Source organism: Schistocerca gregaria, chromosome 6 (genome assembly GCF_023897955.1).
Source record: "Schistocerca gregaria isolate iqSchGreg1 chromosome 6, iqSchGreg1.2, whole genome shotgun sequence".
Lineage (NCBI taxonomy): Eukaryota > Metazoa > Arthropoda > Insecta > Orthoptera > Acrididae > Schistocerca > Schistocerca gregaria.
This window is the reverse complement of record NC_064925.1, coordinates 56,622,555-56,642,891: the sequence shown is the minus strand read 5'-3', so window position 1 is coordinate 56,642,891 and position 20,337 is coordinate 56,622,555. Positions and strand designations below refer to the sequence as shown.

At 46.9% G+C, this 20,337-nt stretch overlaps 1 protein-coding gene across 4 annotated transcripts in view; it reads left to right on the top strand.

Moving 5' to 3' along the window:
* The window catches only part of LOC126277924 (protein croquemort-like), a 705,530-nt gene that overhangs the window by 612,333 nt on the left and 72,860 nt on the right, over positions 1–20,337 (top strand). For all 4 annotated transcript variants that reach the window (XM_049977497.1, XM_049977498.1, XM_049977499.1 and 1 more), the window contains exon 6: positions 3,325–3,539. In XM_049977497.1, coding sequence (XP_049833454.1) covers positions 3,325–3,539 — 215 coding nt within the window. The remainder of the gene's footprint in view (positions 1–3,324; positions 3,540–20,337) is intronic.

Sequence of the window (20,337 nt, the reverse complement as noted above, 5' to 3'; positions counted from 1 at the left end):
CTCCCCAATTCTATTCAATACATCCTAATTAGTTATGTGATCTACCCATCTAATGTTCAGCATTCTTCTGTAGCACCACATTTCAAAAGCTTTTATTCTCTTTTTGTCTAAAATATTTATCGTCCACGTTTCACTACCATACAAGGCTAGACTCCATACAAATACTTTCAGAAACGATTTCCTGACACACAAATCTATACTCGATGTTAACAAATTTCTCTTCTTAAGAAACGCTTTCCTTACCATTGCCAGTCTACATTTTATATCCTCTCTACTTCGACCACCATTCGTTATTTTGCTCCCCAAATAGCAAAACTGCTTTACTACTTTAAGTGTCTCATTTCCTAATCTAATTCCCTCAGCATCACCCGACTTAATTCGACTACATCCCATTATCCTCGTTTTGCTTTTGTTGATGTTCATCTTACATCCTCCATTCAAGACACTGTCCATTCCGTTCTACTGCTCTCCATAGGCTGGAAATTTAAAACGCTACGCGATATTCTTGCGTTTGCGACATACGTATTGATTCACTGTCTTACGTGAAACCAGAGTTAGACCAGCGTAATCTGCTGATCGTAATATATCTACTGTACTGGCGCGAAGTTTTGTAGTGGTTAGGTGAGGGTCAAATGTAGTAGGACTGAGCTTGGTACAGTTGATTTATTAGATTGGGTGTACAACGGAATGGGGTGGGAGTGGAGGGGGCGGGGGGAGCGAGTGCGGCGAGCGTTGAAATGCCGGTGCTCGGCACCGACGAGTTGCCACTGCGACTCGGGGAGGCCCAGCAGCGGAACGACCTCGGTGCGACACGTTCCCGGCTGGTGCGGAGGTGCGCCACGTGGTGGAGCTGCAGGCTGTCGTGACCACGACGCGAGCGAGCTCGTCCTCTGCCCCAGTACTGGGGGTCACGGATAAGTCTACATACATACACCGTACAGTGCGCGGCGGAGGGTACCTCGTACCACAACTAGCATCTTCCCTCCCTGATCCACTCTCAAATGACTGCCTATATGCCTCTGTACGAGCCCTAATCCCTCTTATCTTTGTGGTCTTTTCGCGAAGTATAAGTTGGCGGCAGTAAAATTGTACCGCAGTCAGCCTCAAATGCTGGTTCTCTAAATTTCCTCAGTAGCGACACACGAAAAGAACGCCCCCTTTCCTACAGAGACTCCCATCCGAATTCCTGAAGCATTTTCGTAAAACTCGCATGATGATCAAACCTACCAGCAACAAATCTAGCAGCCCGCCTCTGAATTGCTTCTATGTCCTCCCTCAATCCGACCTGACAGGGATCCCAAACGATCGAGTAGTACTCAAGAATAGGTCGTATTAGTGTTTTATAAGCGGTCTCCTTTACAAATGAACCACATTTTCCCAAAATTCTACCAGTGAATCGAAGACGACCTTCCGCCTTCCCCACAACTGCCATTACATGCTTGTCCCACTTCATATCGCTCTGCAATGTTACGCCCAAATATTTAATCGACGTGACTGTGTCAAACGCTACACTACTAATGGAGTATTCAAACATTACAGGATCCTTTTTCCTACTCATCTGCATTAATTGAAATTTATCTATATTTAGTGTTAGCTGCCATTATTTACACCAATCACAAATCCTGTCTCTCATCTTGTATACTCCTACAGTCACTCAACGACGACACCTTCCCGTACAGCACAGGATCATCAGCAAACCCTATCCAAAAGATCATTTATGTTGATAGAAAACAACAGCGGACCTATCACACTTCCCTGGGGGCACTCCAGATGATACCCTCACCTCCGATGAACACTCACTATCGAGGACAACGAACTGGGTTCTATTACTTAAGAAGTCTTCGAGCCACTCACATACTTGGGAACCACTCCCATATGCTCGTAGCTTAGTTAAGAGTCTGCAGTGGGGCACCGAGTCAAACGCTTTCCGGAAGTCAAGGAATATGGCTTCCGTCTGATACCCTTCGCCCATGGTTGACAAGATATCATGTGAAAAAAGGGCGAGTTGCGTCTCGCAGTAACGATGCTTTCTAAAAGCATGCTGATGCTTGGACAGCAACTTCTGTCTCAAGGAAATTCATTATATTCGAACTGCGAATATGTTCGAGAATCCTGCAACAAACCGATGTTAAGGATATTGGTCTGTAATTCTGCGGATCCGTCCTACCCTTTTTATATACAGGCGTCACCTGCGCTTATTTTCCCCGTCGCTCGAGATTCGGGATAAATGCAAGCTAAGTAAGGAGCCAATACAGTAGAGTACACTCTGTAAAACCGAATTGGAATCCCATCAGATCTGGCGACTTGTTTATTTCCAACCCATTCAGCTGCTTCACAACCTCAGGGATGCCTATCACTATGTCCTCCAGATGGGAATCTGTACGAGACTCAACGGCCGTATGTTTGTACGATCCTCCTGCGTGAGAGAGTTCTCAAATGCTAAATTTAAAATTTCAGCTTTCGTTTTGCTGTATTCCATTGCCAGGCCAGACTGATCAGTGAGTGGCTGTATGGAAGCCTTCCACCCGCTTACGATTTTACGTGGGACCAGAATTTCCTTGGGTTTTCAGCAAGATCTTTTGCTAAGGTATGACAGTGGTAGTGGTTGAATGCTTCGCGCATCGATATTTTTACATCAACATGAATCTGTACTAAATTTTGCCTATCCTCATTCTCCCGCTCTTTCTTGTACCACGAGTGCAACTGTCTTTGCTTCCTAAGCATTATCCGCATTGCGCTGGTATCCAAGCAGCTAACCGCGCAGCCTGGGGTCTGGGTGGCGGCGCCGGCGACCGTAGGCGCTGAGGAGGGTCCTAGGTGGACTCTCAGCCCACCAGAGGTGATGCTCGGCCGCGGAGTGAGCTGTCCCGTACGATGGCGGACGATGGCAAACAGAGGTGTTATGAGAAGCAGATGGCCTTTGCATCACGTAGCTCCCCTGCCGCAACGCTGTGAAAGCGTCCGGATTTCGGTAACACGGGTGCTACTAGAAGAGTGGCCGTACCATCATTCTGCAGTGACGTAATGCTGTGCTAGCTTACTGCTGCAAGGGGCGTGACAAGGGCAACGATCGTTGTGCCGGCCGGTGGCACCACACTGCGCCAGTCACCAACAGCCCCACGGTGTTCATCACAGCAAAATATCTTTCTGCGACCTGTAGCTGCACGGCAAATATGTGAATTTTGAAGGAAACACAATTGCTAAGCGAAACACGAGCCTATTTCAGTAGAAATTAGTTTAGTTGTACATGACCTAGTCACTTCTGTAGCAGAGGAAGGTTGGAGAGCTGTCGTTGATGGAGCGGCGCGCGCGGCTGTGTTGCAGCGGAACGGCTCCGCGGACTTTGACGGCGTGTTCAACATGCGCACCGGCGCCGACGACCTGTACCGCGTGGGCGAGCTGGCGCGCTGGAACTACGACGAGCGCACGCGCTTCTTCCCGGGCCGCTGCGGCAACGTCGAGGGCTCCGCCGGCGAGCTGTGGCCGCCCAAGCGCTCCAAGGACGACCGCATCGGACTCTTCTCTCCGGACCTCTGCAGGTAGGACTGGCCGACTCCAGCAGGTCAGGGGCTGGAGCGCGGTTTGTTGATCCTGCAGGTCCACTCTGACTTTCAGGGCTCTGCACCCAAACCTACGTCCATACCGTACCGTGCAGTGCAGAGCGTCGGAGAAGGTGCTCTCCATTGTACATGCATACCATGAAATACACTCCTGGAAATGGAAAAAAGAACACACTGACACCGGTGTGTCAGACCCACCATACTTGCTCCGGACACAGCGAGAGGGCTGCACAAGCAATGATCACACGCACGGCACAGCGGACACACCAGGAACCGCGGTGTTGGCCGTCGAATGGCGCTAGCTGCGCAGCATTTGTGCACCGCCGCCGTCAGTGTCAGCCAGTTTGCCGTGGCATACGGAGCCCCATCGCAGTCTTTAACACTGGTAGCATGCCGCGACAGCGTGGACGTGAACCGTATGTGCAGTTGACGGACTTTGAGCGAGGGCGTATAGTGGGCATGCGGGAGGCCGGGTGGACGTACCGCCGAATTGCTCAACACGTGGGGCGTGAGGTCTCCACAGTACATCGATGTTGTCGCCAGTGGTCGGCGGAAGGTGCACGTGCCCGTCGACCTGGGACCGGACCGCAGCGACGCACGGATGCACGCCAAGACCGTAGGATGCTACGCAGTGCCGTAGGGGACCGCACCGCCACTTCCCAGCAAATTAGGGACACTGTTGCTCCTGGGGTATCGGCGAGGACCATTAGCAACCGTCTCCATGAAGCTGGGCTACGGTCCCGCACACCGTTAGGCCGTCTTCCGCTCACGCCCCAACATCGTGCAGCCCACCTCCAGTGGTGTCGCGCCAGGCGTGAATGGAGGGACGAATGGAGACGTGTCTTCAGCGATGAGAGTCGCTTCTGCGTTGGTGTCAATGATGGTCGTATGCGTGTTTCGCGCCGTGCAGGTGAGCGCCACAATCAGGACTGCATACGACCGAGGCACACAGGGCCAACACCCGGCATCATGGTGTGGGGAGCGATCTCCTACACTGGCCGTACACCTCTGGTGATCGTCGAGGGGACACTGAATAGTGCACGGTACATCCAAACCGTCATCGAACCCATCTTTCTACCATTCCTAGACCGGCAAGGGAACTTGCTGTTCCAACAGGACAACGCACGTCCGCATGTATCCTGTGCCACCCAACGTGCTCTAGAAGGTGTAAGTCAACTACCCTGGCCAGCAAGATCTCCGGATCTGTCCCCCATTGAGCATGTTTGGGACTGTATGAAGCGTCGTCTCACGCGGTCTGCACGTCCAGCACGAACGCTGGTCCAACTGAGGCGCCAGGTGGAAATGGCATGGCAAGCCGTTCCACAGGACTACATCCAGCATCTCTACGATCGTCTCCATGGGAGAATAGCAGCCTGCATTGCTGCGAAAGGTGGATATACACTGTACTAGTGCCGACATTGAGCATGCTCTGTTGCCTGTGTCTATGTGCCTGTGGTTCTGTCAGTGTGATCATGTGATGTATCTGACCCCAGGAATGTGTCAATAAAGTTTCCCCTTCCTGGGACAATGAATTCACGGTGTTCTTATTTCAATTTCCAGGAGTGTATTTAACACATTAACTCATTTGTAAAGTACACGGTGATTCAAAAAGAATACCACAACTTTAAAAATGTGTATTTAATGAAAGAAACACAATATAACCTTCTGTTATACATCATTACAAAGAGTATTTAAAAAGGTTTTTTTTTTACTCAAAAACAAGTTTAGAGATGTTCAATATGGCCCCCTCCAGACACTCGAGCAATATCAACCCGATACTCCAACTCGTTCCACACTCTCTGTAGCATATCAGGCGTAACAGTTTGGATAGCTGCTGTTATTTCTCGTTTGAGATCATCAGTGGTGGCTGGGAGAGGTTGCCGAAACACCATATCCTTAACATACCCCCCCCCCCCCCATAAGAAAAAATTGCAGGGGGTAAGATCAGCGCTTGTTGGAGGCCAGTGATGAAGTGCTCTGTCACGAGCTGCCTGGCGGCCGATCCATCGCCTCGAGTAGCTGATGTTCAGATAGTTACGGACAGATAAGTGCCAATGTGGTGGCGCTCCATCCTGCTGAAATATGAATTGTTGTGCTTCTTGTTCGAGCTGAGGGAACAGCCAATTCTCTAACATCTCCAGATACTGTAGTCCAGTTACAGTAGCACCTTCGAAGAAAAAGGGACCAAAAAATTTATTGGCTGAAATGGCACAGAAAACGTTCACCTTAGGCGAGTCACGTTCATACTGAGTTGTTTCCCGCGGATTCTCAGTGCCCCATATACAGACATTGTGACGGTTGACTTTCCCGGTTGTGTGGAAAGCTGCTTCATCACTAAACACAATCATTGAAACGAAAGATTCATCTGTTTCCATTTGAGCAAGGATAAAATCACAGAAATAGATTCTTTTAATCTTATCAGCTGCAGACAGTGCTTGAACCAATTTCAGACGATAAGGTTTCATAACTAACCTTTTTCGTAGGACTCTCCATACAGTTGATTGTGGAATTTACAGCTATCTGCTACCTCTGCGAGTCGATTTTCCTGGGCTGCGAACAAATGCTTGCTGGATGCGTGCTACATTTTCATCACTCGTTCTCGGCCGTCCGGAACTTTTCCCTTTGCACAAACACCCATTCTCTGTAAACTGTTTATACCAACGTTTAATACACCACCTATCAGGAGGTTTAACACCATACTTCGTTCGAAATGCACGCTGAACAACTGTCGTCGATTCACTTCTGCCGTACTCAATAACACAAAAAGCTTTCTGTTGAGCGGTCGCCATCTTAGCATCAACTGACACTGACGCCTAGTCAACAGCGCCTCAAGCGAACAAATGTACAACTAAATTAAAGTTTATAGCTCCATTAATTCGCCGACAGATAGTGCTTAGCTCTGCCTTTTGTCGTTGCAGAGTTTTAAATTCCTAAAGTTATGGTATTCTTTTTGAATCACCCTGTATTCAGATACTTGAAGCTGCTTTATACAGGGGGGGTTTGAGTCTTTGAAGAATCAGACGTGGGGGGGGGGTTACTGGTAGATATATAAGATATCTACTGCATTAGTATGAGAGCAAGAGATCAGAGGTCAGCTAGTTGTTGATACGTGTGACATTCCTTGGGAACACACTGCAGCATGCGTAGGTATTAGACGGTTTCTGAAAAAAAGACGCAGAAGTTATAGAGGTATTTTGTGTGTCTCTTTACCACACGATGACCTCAGACGAAATGGTGACACAGTGGTCAGCATCACAGATCCTTAACTTTGCGCCCTGTGTACGAAACCCGTTTGTTCCTATTTATTATATTTTTATTATTGTCTTTTACCTAACCTGTAGAAGGTTACTACACGAATTTCTCTTACTAAATTAGGCAATGGAAGAGCCAGGATGGAAAATGACAAACTTATAAAAAGGATAGTACCTACTCACCATATAGCGGAGATACTCAGTGGCAGATAGCCACGACAAAGAGACTATCACACAAGTAAACTTTGGCCGAAACGGCCTCCATTGTAATTAGACGTACGTGTGTGTGTGTGTGTGTGTGTGTGTGTGTGTGTGTGTGTGTGTGTGTGTGTGTGTGTGCACGCGTGCACGAAGTAATGGCCGCTATCGACAAGGGATTTCAAGTTGATTCCGTATTTCTAGATTTCCGGAAAGGTTTTGACACCGTTCCTCACAAGCGACTTCCAATCAAGCTGCGGGCCTATGGGGTATCGTCTCAGTTGTGTGACTGGATTCGTGATTTCCTGTCAGGAAGGTCGCAGTTCATAGTAATAGACGGCAGGGAAGCGTCCTTGGACCTCTGCTGTTACTGTTCCTGATCTTTATCAATGACCTGGGTGACAATCTGAGCAGTTCCCTTAGGTTGTTCGCAGATGATGCTGTAATTTACCGTCTAGTAAGGTCATCCGAAGACCAGTATCAGTTGCAAAGCGATTTAGAAAAGATTGCTGTATGGTATGGCAGGTGGCAGTTGACGCTAAATAACGAAAAGTGTGAGGCGATCCACATGAGTTCCAAAAGAACTCCGTTGGAATTCGATTACTCGATAAATAGTACAATTCTCAAGGCTGTCAATTCAACTAAGTATTTGGGTGTTAAAATTTCGAACAACTTGAGTTGGAAAGACCACATAGATAATACTGTGGGGAAGGCGAGCCAAAGGTTGCGTTTCATTGGCAGGACACTTAGAAGACGCAGCAAGTCCACTAAAGAGACAGCTTACACTATTCTCGTTCGTCCTCTGTTAGAATATTGCTGCGCGGTGTAGGATCCTTACCAGGTGGGATTGACGGAGGACATCGAATGTGTGCAAAAGAGGGCAGCGCGTTTTGTATTATCACGTAATTGGGGGAGAGAGTGTGGCAGATATGATACGCGAGTTGGGATGGAAGTCATTAAAGCAAAGACGTTTTTTGTCGCGGCGAGATCTATTTACGAAATTTGTCAGCAACTTTCTCTTCCGAATACAAAAATATTTTGTTGAGCCCAACCTACATAGGTAGGAATGATCATCAAAATAAAATAAGAGAAATCAGAGCTCGAACAGAAAGGCTTAGGTGTTCGTTTTTCCCGCGCGCTCTTCGGGAGTGAAATGGGAGAGAGATGGTTGTTTGGGGGAAGGGACCAAACAGCGAGGTGATCGGTCTCATCGGATCAGTGAACGACGGGGAAGGACGTCGGCCGTGCCCTTTGAAAGGAACCATCCCAGCATTTGTCTGGAGCGATTTAGGGAAATCACGGGAAACCTAAATCCGGATGGCCTGACGCGGGATTGAACCGTCGTCCTCCCAAATGAGAGTCCAGTGTGCTAACCACTGCGCCACCTCGCTCAGTAATTACAATTTGATTTGACAGTATGTGTCACAAACTCATTGCTACGTTGAGGGATTACAATATTTTCGAATTCTCATATTAAAATACTTCGTTCTTCTATCAGTTTTCACATTAATTCTTATGTTTTAATCCAATGTTTATTCTTCAGGAAGACTGGCATTTCCTTGGATGATAAGGATCGTGGAAACGTTAAAAAAAACGCAGAATTCCGAACACGATGTGCATCGCGCGAAGGCAGGTTTGCCACAGTGGCATCTCTGTATGAATCTCTTGGAAAACAATCGTCGTTAATATTGGTGAAGATTTCGCGCGTTGGCAATACTTTCGCGGCAGACCTTGTGTAACATCTGACTACCGAAAATTGGCACGTTCAGATAATTATGAATCAAGTTACACTACAGGAATACTACAGAAAAAAATTGAATTTCTCAATTTCTTTTCTTAAAGTTCATTCATCTGACGTACGATTAATAGGAGAATAAATACAACGCTATATCAATATACCCCGCAAACCATTCGCATAGTAACTTTCTACAGACATGGGTATATAAATAAAAAACAAAAATAAAAGTAATAACTCAATTTCGAAAACGAGGCTCAAGTTAAGAATTCGCAACGATAACCACTGTGCCGCTATTTCGCCTGAGCATATCGTGCGGTACAAGGTACATAAAGTACCTGGAAAATACCTCGTCCACTTTGACCATTATTTTTTCAGAAAGCCGGTCAGTATGGCCGAGCGGTGCTAGGCGCTGCAGTCTGGAACCGCGAGACCTCTACGGTCGCAGGTTCGAATCCTGTCTCGGGCATGGATGTGTGTGTTGTCCTTAGGTTAGTTAGGCTTAAGCAGTTCTAAGTTCTAGGGGACTGATGACCTCAGGGTTGAGTCCCTTAGTGCTCAGAGCAATTTGAACCATTTTCCAGTCGCTGCAGGCAAATGCCGGGATGGTTCCTTTCAAAGGGCTCGGCAGACTTCCTTCCCCGTCCTTCCCTAATCCGATGAGACCGATGACCTCGCTGTCTGGTCTCCTTCCCCGAAACAAACAACCAACCATTTTCCAGAAACGGTCGAGTATCTACTCATCAGCCGAGAGACATGATTACTTATTTTGACTCGTCTGTCACTGAGCGAAGTTTCTGGGAAATTGGGGTGTGGAAATTGCGTTGTTCCAGCACTGGACAAATCTGAGTTGGCTTCTGGAAAATAAGAATGTGAACGCGGCCTTCCAAAGACACTTGAGCTGATTTTATTCTCCAGATTTTCATGGGTAGGTTGCGGCGGACAGCGGAGAACCAGACCCCTGGAGAAACGCGTTGCATTGCTGGCCGACTGGCGGATTCTGCTGGCAACATACCAGTCTGCCCCCCACCCCCCCCCACCCCCTCCCAATTGCAACTGCGTACTCAGTTTTTGTTTCCTTTCTTCTCGTGCGTAAAAAGTTACTGGCCTGAGGTTTGATATGTTGCGGGTAAGCTGAAGATTTACCGGAAAGCAAATGTTGTGCTGAGCGCAGCTTTGCAGAGAACAATTAAATCCACGAGGGGAGGACTGACTCATTGTTTGGCGGAGTAAGCTTAAATAAGCTTGGTGAGGCACCAGCCCGTCTGTCGTGACCCTTATTTTTGCCTGTAGCTGTTACAGCTGAACCGGCTGACTATGCTTCGTGGACTGGATGTTGTGGGTCTCTTTCTTAATTTCTTGCCTGGACTTTACCTTTGAGAACCGTGTTGACCCTAGAGCACTAAGAGGAGGGAAATGTTACGTAAAGTTTACTGCTACACTTTTTATTCACAGGAAGTGATAATTTATGGGTTACGGATTAGTTAATTAGTTATTAGCTGTCCAGTGGTATGGTACGTAACCAAATTATTTGCAAAATGGCCTGTTTTATACCCTTCTGTAATAGTAAATTTACGATTTACTAATGTGGGGTAAAATACGTCCTTGTGCCTAATCGGGAGTCCAATTTCTTTTTCCGATCTGTTTTGTACTAGTGAAATACGGAATGCTCTCCAGGGTATGCATTCAACTGCATGTGACAGCCACTTGCAGTGTCAGTAGTTACCGACACAAAGGAAAGTGATGATCCTGATGGTGCAGCAAGGCGTGGTCTTGCTTATGAGGCACAGCCGGCCTTTGGTGATAAGTGTGTGTGACTCTTGAGCAGCTAAGCTGGAGGCAAAAAAAGTGCACAGCGCGCTAACAAACACAGCGATGGCCAGGAGGCAGTATTAGGCGCGCCATGATACCTGGTGGAAGCGAAGGACAGCGACCATTCAGCACGGCTGCCGGAGCCAAACGAAGCTCTCCCTACGAACTGCAAAAATATACTGACGAGGATGCGTGAATGCGCGTAGGAATACACTATAAAAGAATTAGACTAACTCCGGAGAGTGTATATTGATAACGTGCTTCGAAGATGAATTATGTAGCAAAAGTTCTTCCAATACCTCAAGACAAAGCCAAAATAATACTATCGGCGCTAGGCGTTTTCGTAAGTCGAGGCCATACATCTAATCAAGTATAACACAATGCACAATGACACTCGCCACAGAAAGTGGTGGGCTCAATCTCGTAGGCGTCATTAACGAAAGAAAATCCATGAGAGTTACGCTTAACAAAGTATGGAAGAAACCTCCGACTCGTTTAATGTCACAAGTTTTGACTGAGATGGCGCCACATGACTTTGAACCAGTCATGCAATTTCCAACGTATCCCTGAGGATCTCTAACAACTAAAACATAAGTTAATATAATGCAGTTCCATTAAAATAAATACACTTGGAGAGAAAACGACGAAAGTGAGAAAGAAACATAAAAAACTAACGAGACAGAAAGACAGAAACATTGTCGAGTTAAAGTACCAAAATAAATACTGGCAAACCATATGGAAAAACATTGTCAAGATTTACCGTCACGGATTAGAGCATCTCGGTATTTCAGTCTACATCTACATGACTACTCTGCAATTCACATTTAAGTGCTTGGCAGAGGGTTCATCGAACCACAATCATACTATCTCTCTACTATTCCACTCCCGAACAGCGAGCGGGAAAAACGAACACCTATACCTTTCTGTTCGAGCTCTGATTTCTCTTATTTTATTTTGATGATCATTCCTACCTATGTAGGTTGGGCTCAACAAAATATTTTCGCATTCGGAAGAGAAAGTTGGTGACTGAAATTTCGTAAAAAGGTCTCGCCGCGACGAAAAACGTCTATGCTGTAATGACTTCCATCCCAACTCGTGTATCATATCTGCCACACTCTCTCCCCTATAAGGCGATAATACAAAACGAGCTGCCCTTTTTTGCACCCTTTCGATGTTCTCCGTCAATCCCACCTGGTAAGGATCCCACACCGCGCAACAATATTCTAACAGAGGACGAACGAGTGTAGTGTAAGCTGTCTCTTTAGTGGACTTGTTGCATCTTCTAAGTGTCCTGCCAATGAAACGCAACCTTTGGCTCGCCTTCCCGACAATATTATCTATGTGGTCCTTCCAACTGAAGTTGTTCGTAATTTTAACACCCAGGTACTTTGTTGAATTGACAGCCTTGAGAATTGTACTATTTATCGAGTAATCGAATTCCAACGGATTTCTTTTGGAACTCATGTGGATCATCTCACACTTTTCGTTATTTAGCGTCAACTGCCACCTGACACACCATACAGCAATCTTTTCTAAATCGCTTTGCAGCTGATACTGGTCTTCGGATGACCTTACTAGACGGTAAATTACAGCATCAGCTGCAAAATAGCAACGAATTCGAAACTGCATACGATAAGTCTTGCAAACACACATGTATAAAGTGCTGTTTTATGGATACTGAAGAACACAAGTTCGCAAGTGGAAACGTCAAAGAAATACGGGCTATTGCATGACAAATGTCGAAGTGGCGTCAAATAGAAAGACTTGAGCAGTCGATCGAACAACCGTGACAGTGGTCTCCCAATCAATAATGCCACACGACCATTCCATTCCTTTTTTTTTTTAGGCAAACTGAAAATACGAAAAGTGAAGAAACGACAAAACTACTACAGTGACAGTGTTGTAGACTAAACGAGATAGTTTCAAGAGGTCTTTACATTGATGTGAGTGGTGTGGCAGCCTTTGAGCATAATTTAATGAATAGTAGGGGGATGTGATCTCAGATTTTTATAACAATTTTTTTTTTCAATTTCTGTCCTTATGGCGGATAAAGCTGGACTAAGAGCGTCAAAGATTCCTCTTTCAGACAATCACTTTTAAAATAAAACAGCTGGTACAAAACGAAAAAAGAGAATTCATTGTGGTGGCGGCGGTGGCGGCGGCGGTGGCGTATTTTAAAACAAGATATACTCATTATCAGAATAACTGCTCTGGGCATAATAAGTGTAGGTTTGTAGCTTGGACGATTAGCTCTTCGGTCTGAAAGATATGGGATGCTACAGTATCAGAATGACTGAGTTTTGGCAATGAATTTATGTAGATAGGTGTGTGACGGGGCAGGGACGAAGCACGAAGAGGATTTAAGTTGGGCAAAGGACTTTCAGAGATTATGGAGATAGGGTTGGTGGGGAAAGGAGGGGGGAAGGCAGTGAGGAAGAGTGCGGTGCTGTTATGAAGCTGCACGTATAGCTGTGGACTAGAAATAGTGAGAAAACTGCATGGCATAGTGGGTTGATAGCTCCGGACTGGAAGGAAAGAAGGAAGAAGAGATAAATTAGGATTTAACGTTCCTCCGACGAAGTCAATAGACACGGATCACAAGCTTTAGTTGGAAAAGAGTGGGGAAGAAAATCGGACATGTCTTTTCAGACAAATCACTCCAGCCGTCAGCGATTTAGGGAAATCACTTAAAACGTAAATCTGGAAGCCCCAAGGAAATTTGAACCGCAGTCTTTCTGTGTGCAATTTCAATATCTTCTCGCTGCGGTATCCCGCTCTGTATGAGAGAGTTGAAAGTTGTCAACATGACAAGGGTCACAGATATAATATCATTAATCGATATGAAAGTATTCTCTGATTCCAGTAACAGTATCCAATTATGACACACGATGTAAGGCAGGATTGACGATTAGATGTCACTGGAGGATGACCCGCCGGTATAAAAGGAGGGGCAGTAACGGCAGGGTGTATAGATAAGGAGAGCACAGTGATCTCGAAAGTGGATTAGTCATTGGATGTTACTTGAGAAACACGTCCATCAGGGCCATTACAGCCCTCGCAGAGTTGCCCATGTGGCCTGACGCTGTGTTTACGGAGCGTAGAGAGCTAAACAACTACCAGGCAGGCCGCCGGTACTGGCGGACAGGGAGCGAGGAACGTTGCAGAGGGCGGCCGTAAAAAATGGAATCTGCGGAAGGAGTCACTGGTGAGTTTCAGTGCCACGAGCGGTCCAGCTAGCACAAAGACTGTGCGTGGGGAGTCAACAAGAATGGAATACAATGGCGGTCCAACTCCTCACAAGCCACAAATTTCTGTTATCTGTGATGCGCGACGCCCGAGGTGGAATAAACAGCGACGCCACCGGGCAGCGGATGACTGCAGAAGAGTGATCTGTAGTGACGAATCACGCTATTCGGTTCAAAACTGGTTCTGAGCACTATGGGACTTAACAGCTGAGGTCATCAGTCCAGTAGAACTTAGAACTACTTAAACCTAACTAATCTAAGGACATCACACACTTCCATGTCAGAGGCAGGATTCGAACCTGCGACCGTAGCAGTCGCTCGGTTCCAGACTGCAGTGCCTAACGCCATTCGGCTTCGCTTGCCTATCCAGTGGATGGAATTGATGGAATTGATCGATGGATGGATGGATGATTGTATCGGCACAAGCATGCACCTCATCATAAATCAGGTAATGGTTTGTGGACAATAACATCCCTGAAATGAAGTGGCTTGCCCAGAGTCCCAACCAGAGCCCTGCGGAACACGTTTGGGATCAGTTACAGCGTCGACTTCGTTACAGACCGTTTGTTCAACATCATTACCTTCTCTGATCTGGCCCCCTGAGGAACAATGCCTGCCGTTCATCGACAGGCGTTCAGACGCATTATTGAATGTGTGTCCACCGGAGTTCAAGCTGTCATAAGCGCGAAGGGTGGACACATCCCACATCAGTGCGCACTGGTGTGTGTCGGGATACTTTGGATCAGAGAGCGTGCATAGTGGTCCAGAGAGTGCGGCGCCAGTGAGAGCAGACACACGTAACGTACAGGTCTGGCTCCTCGCGTGGGCCGCGCGGCATTGCAGCCGGCGGGCGAGACTCGGCGGCGCCGTCGGCTGCTGCTGCTGCAGCAGCAGCCAGCCAGCAGGCGGGCGGCGGCCCCGCTGCAGGTGTATCGATCTGCCGGCGCCGGCTGTGCTGCCGCCCCCCCCCCCCACCCCCGACTGCACCCACCCACCCACGCACCCACCCACCAACACGCAGCGGGTCCTCCGGCACTCATTTCGCGTGGAAGGGTAGCAACAAAAGGGGATGCGCCGCCCATCCGCCCCCACACAAAGGCTTATTGGCACTGCGCCTCCCAAAGTGGCGAGACAGTCACCGGTCTCAGTGCTTTCCACATCCTCCGTCCCACACTCAAGTCTCTCCAACCCGACTCTTGCAGATAAACAGCTTATGAGAGCGGGCAAAGACGAGACCGAAGGTATTTTATTTATTGAGATTTTCCTTTCCAACATAACAAATACGTAGAAATTATTACATGTTACATAAGATCTAGCCGCGCGGGATTAGCCGAACGGTCTTGGGCGCTGCAGTCATGTACGGCTAGTCCCGGCGGAGGTTAGTCCTCCCTCGGGCATGGGTGTGTGTGTTTGTCCTTAGGGGGGCTGGGTTGCTTGGGGGTGGAGAGCAAACAGCGAGGTCACCGGTCTCATCGGATTAGGGAAGGATGGGGAAGGAAGTCGGCCGTGCCCTTTTCAAAGGAACCATCCCGACATTTGCCTGGAGTGATTTAGGGAAATGACGGAAAACCTAATTCAGGATGGCCAGACGCGGGATTGAACCGTCGTCCTCCGGAATGCGGGTCCAGTGTGCTAGTCACTGCTTGTCCTTAGGATAATTTAGGTTAAGTAGTGTGTAAGCTTAGAGACTGATGACCTTAGCAGTTAAGTCCCATAAGATTTCACACACATGTGAACATTTTTACATAAGATCTTAACTTATTCCCTCAGGATGTCCCTCCAGACGTTTCGATGTTGTATATAAATTCTTCCTCTCCGCAAAGTCTTCTCACTGTTAATCGTACATTTCGGAGCCAGGTGGTCATAGACCGTCCTCTTCTCCTCTTCCCCTTGTGTTCCCATTCCGGGATCATTTTTAGAATTCTGGCTTCCTCCATGCTTCTTACATGCCCGTATCACTGTGACTTCCATCTATTCATCGCGTCACGTATTCTTTCTCTTACTTCCATACTCTTTATCATTCCGTCGGTTCTTAATTTCTCTTTCCTAGAAATCTTGCTGATCTTCTCCAGAAGTCCATTTCTACTGCTTGCAGTTCTTTTGTGTGTTTCAGATTAGTGGTCCACGTCTTCAGCCGATATACAGGGTGAAAAGTATTTAAACCGACAAACTCTGGGAGGTTGTAGGGCCCATCAAAACAAATATTTCTCCCTAATGTAATTTTTTCTATGAGGTTATTTAAACTGGTGGATGCCGTATTACGATATTCAGTTGTTAGAGAGCATATTACGCTCTTCAGTTGTAGACAACTGCTGTCCACCAGTGTAGTAGTGCGTTGTCTCTGTTTACTAATGGCGCGATACACCTGGAGTGAGTACAGTAACATGCTTGGTTCGTACTACGTAGCGCACCACAACGGATGAGCTGCGCAGCGGGTTTATTAAGAACAATATCTTAATCGCCGTATCCCGCATCATGCGACCTTTGCTGCTGTGTACCAACGTCTGCGTGAGACTGGGTCATTTAGCAGATTACCTGGACAGGGACGCCGTCGCACGGTAAGAACGCTGCAATTTCAGGAAACACTCTTGCAGCATGTGGAACGGGATCCTTCAATCAGCACTCGTGCAAAGAACAGTCCTTAGAGAGCAAGTTTCACGTCCATTTCACTTACGTGTCCAGAACCTGGAACAAGTTGGTTATCCACCCAAGGCACAGTTTTCGCAGTGGTACCTGGGACACTGTGAAATGCATCCTCCATTCCACCCTCTCTGTTGTTTACCAATGAAGCAACGTTGGGACGTGATGGAGTCTTCAACATGCACAATTCGCATGTTTGGAGTGAGGATAACCCACATGCCACAGTTACTAACGCTCATAAAGTGCGGTTCTTCGTTAATGTGTGGGTCGGTGGTGTTGGGGATTGTTTAATTGGGCCATATCTGCTACCTAGGCCACTAAATGGCAGGCACTATTACAATTTTCTCGCCAGAGCATTGACAGAATTGCTGGAAGACGTCCCGCTCCCTACAAGGCAACGCATGTGGTTCCGTCATAACGGGGCGCCGGCAAATTTCAGTCGTCGTGTGCGTCGATTCCTGGACCGACGGTTCGCAGAAACGTGGATTGGCAGAGGTGGTCCTGTACCATGGCCTGCTCGATCCCCAGATATGTTCCCTCTGGACTTTTTTTGTATGGGGAGAAATGCGCAACCTTGCTTACGCAACTCCTGTTGCACCAGAAGAGGATTTGATCGCCCGGATAGTAGCAGCAGCAGGAACAATTCAGGATACTCCTGGGGTCTTTGCCCGTGTCAGACAGAACATGATCCGACGGTGTAACCTTTGTTTACGTGTCAGTGGAGGCATTTCTGAAAATATACTGTAACTGAAATTGGGTTGTCTTAATGTGTTGTCTCTTGGTCATAAAAAAATGGAAAAGTGTTTGTTGGTTTAATTAATTTGCCGCCAGAAAAATCTTCCTCTACCTGTTTAAATACTACTCATAGGAAAAAATTACACTAGGAAATATATTTTTTTTATGTCCCCTGAAACCTCCCAGAGTTTTTCGGTTTAAATACTTTTCACCCTGTACAGCCATGCTCTCTAATATAGATTCATGTACGATTTTTTGGTTCGGTTTATTATATTTCTGCTCCATAAGGCTTAGATGAGCATCGCAATGACCTTCCTTCCACTGCTAATTCTTCTATTCGTTTCTACCTCTGACACTGAACTAGTTGCGCTAAATACTAGAAAACACGTGTTCAGTTACGCAGTGCAGGTTTGCTCACTACCGTGGACAGATTACCCTATCGTGAGGTCCACGGGTGTGGCCACCAGACGTAAATTGACGTAAATGCAATGACCTGAAAATTAGGTGGTGAATTTTTAGAGAATCGCCACGTAACCTCCTCATTCCTGAGCTTATATTTCACAAAGATCATCGGTTTATTATATCTGTGGTCAGTGCACTGTTCTGGAGGCAAAACAAGACTGAAATACCAAATTTAAGAAAGGACCTGGTGAGATTCCCAAAAATTTTGCGACACATTCAAAGTGTATTTGTTAGCAAAAATTGAAATGAATGCAATATTCAGAAAAGACAGTGTTAAACGACTAAAAATTATGAAAACAGTATCACTGCAAATATGAAACTATAGGTCGTTGAGAAATTTAGACCAACAGCTTCCTGGAAAGTATCGAGAGCTGCTACAAATAACTCATTCTCATTCAAACTACTGTATTTTCTGAAGTATTACATGTACGAATGTTACTGCGGCATGAATAGAACCGTAAACGCACACAGTTTGCGTCGTGATCACCGGCTTTCGTTAAGAGTGCAGTGCCTTGATAAACTGGCTCTGAGCATTATGGGACTTGACATCTATGGTCATAAGTCCTCTAGAACTTAGAACTACTTAAACCTAACTAACCTAAGGACATCACACAACACCCAGTCATCACGAAGCAGAGAAAATCCCTGACCCCGCCGGGAATCGAACCCGGGAACCGGGTGCGGGAAGCGAGAACGCTACCGCACGACCACGAGCTGCGGATCCTTGGAAAAAAAGCGACAAAGCAACATGAGTTTTTGTATTTTTCAGCGGGTGGAAGGTTTATCTGTTACAGAAGTGCTGCATGCGTTCAGAAGGAATTAGGGAAAGCAACCGCCATGTGAACAGATCATGGAGCGTTGGTATCGAAAGTCTCTGGCACTAGTTTCCTCTGTGAGTACTGGTCGACCAGGTGTGGCGGATGAAACCGTGGAGGAGGGAGAGAAAACTCAATAGTCTCCGCAAGCCATGAACTAGGAATGCCTCAGCGAAATGCGTGGAAGATTTTGTGACGGTGGTTACCTTCAAACCCTGCCGTCTGCTGCTCGTGCAGCAATTACTGAAAGCGGAAAATTAACGCCAGCGGCTTCCATTTTGCATTAAAATGGAGAAAGCATTGCATGATTACAATTTGGTCTCCAAACTGATACTCACCGACGAAGCAATCTTGGATTTATCTGGAAAGGTCTGTGTGAGAGTGTGGGACACTGAACATTATCATGATATTGTGGTGCGTTTGCCTTTAGTGTGCACACGAAACATCTGCATAGTAGTAACGAACAGGTTCAAACTAGCCTCGTGTTTCACGAGTAACAGGCGTAGTGTTACAAACCTGGACAAAACACTTCTTTTGGAGAATACACCAGAGTCATATGCAAAAAGTGTCTCTGATTCCCCAACAAAAATAATTCCGTAATTTACGTTCGACAAAAGTTAATCATAGCTTGACATGACCAGTCATCCCCCCCCCTCCCCCCGCCCTCCCAGGGACTCACCTATCGTTGGTGAGTTCCTAGCTTTACAGGAAATCTTTTTACGTTCCTACAGCCAACAAACATCTGAGTCTTCGTCTATCAGCAGTAAAGGTTCTAAGAAATCGACCGAAGGCAAATGGTATTCTCCTTCCCTGATTTGAAGCTCTTAGATGGTGTAGCCGCGTTAAACCCTCACCCTGCCGACCTCCGTTTCGCCGGTGCACACTGCCTATCGTTTTTCTGCCCCGGGAATACGTAGGCAGACCCAGTGAGAAAGCTGAGTCCTCTATACATCTCATGGAACAGAATCCTACAGCCTCTGAGCCCTGTAGAAGAAAGTCTTCGAAGTCTGGCTGTCGCCAGCGGCTGAGGTGCCTTCCCTTCACTTGTTCCTTCCTTCCCATTCCTCATTGACCCTTCTCCAGTGGAAGGCTCCTGGCATTAGATTTAACAAGGAGAAATTAGAGTTCCTGGAATCGCAGAGTCCTTTCCTTCTCAGCCTCCGTGAAACAGAGTCGATTCCTCGTGAACACTTACACCTCTTGCGTTTCCGTCTCCTTCCGGTCTGCTTCGATCTTCGCACAACCCGAAGGGCAGCATTCCATGTCATGGGGTAGTCATGCTGTTCATCCTGGATGATTATTATAGCCAAACCACATCACTGAATACCTGGCTGCATGTTATTGTAATTCGGATTTTCCTTACTTGTTTCACCTTTTCTCTTTCGAACATGTACATCCCTGCTGTCACCAGGGCAGACTTAATCCAGCTTATTGGTCAGCCCCCTCATACCTTTCTGTGGCTCAGTGACTTTAATGCACACCTTGCCCCTTGGGGCTCTCCGAGCACCTGTCCTAGAGGTTCCCTCTTGGCTGACTTTTCAATTGCCCTCATCTGTCTTAACAATGGAGCATCCACGTTCAATTCAGACTCTGCGCACACCTGTTCCCATTTGGACCTCACTGCATTGCCCAGCTTTCCCGTCATCCCGAGTGGTCCATTCTTTGTGACGCATACTCGAGCTACCATTTCCCATGTTCTACCCGTTTGCTGATTCCTACTCCACCTGCATGTGAAGCAAATTGGCAGTTTTCAAATTCTGACAAGAAGCTTTACTCTTCCCTGGCGACCTACGACGAACATTTCCCCAGTTGTGATGAAGAGATCGAGCTCCTTACGAACGTTATTCTTACCACTGCAGAATGTTCCATACCTTGCACTTCATT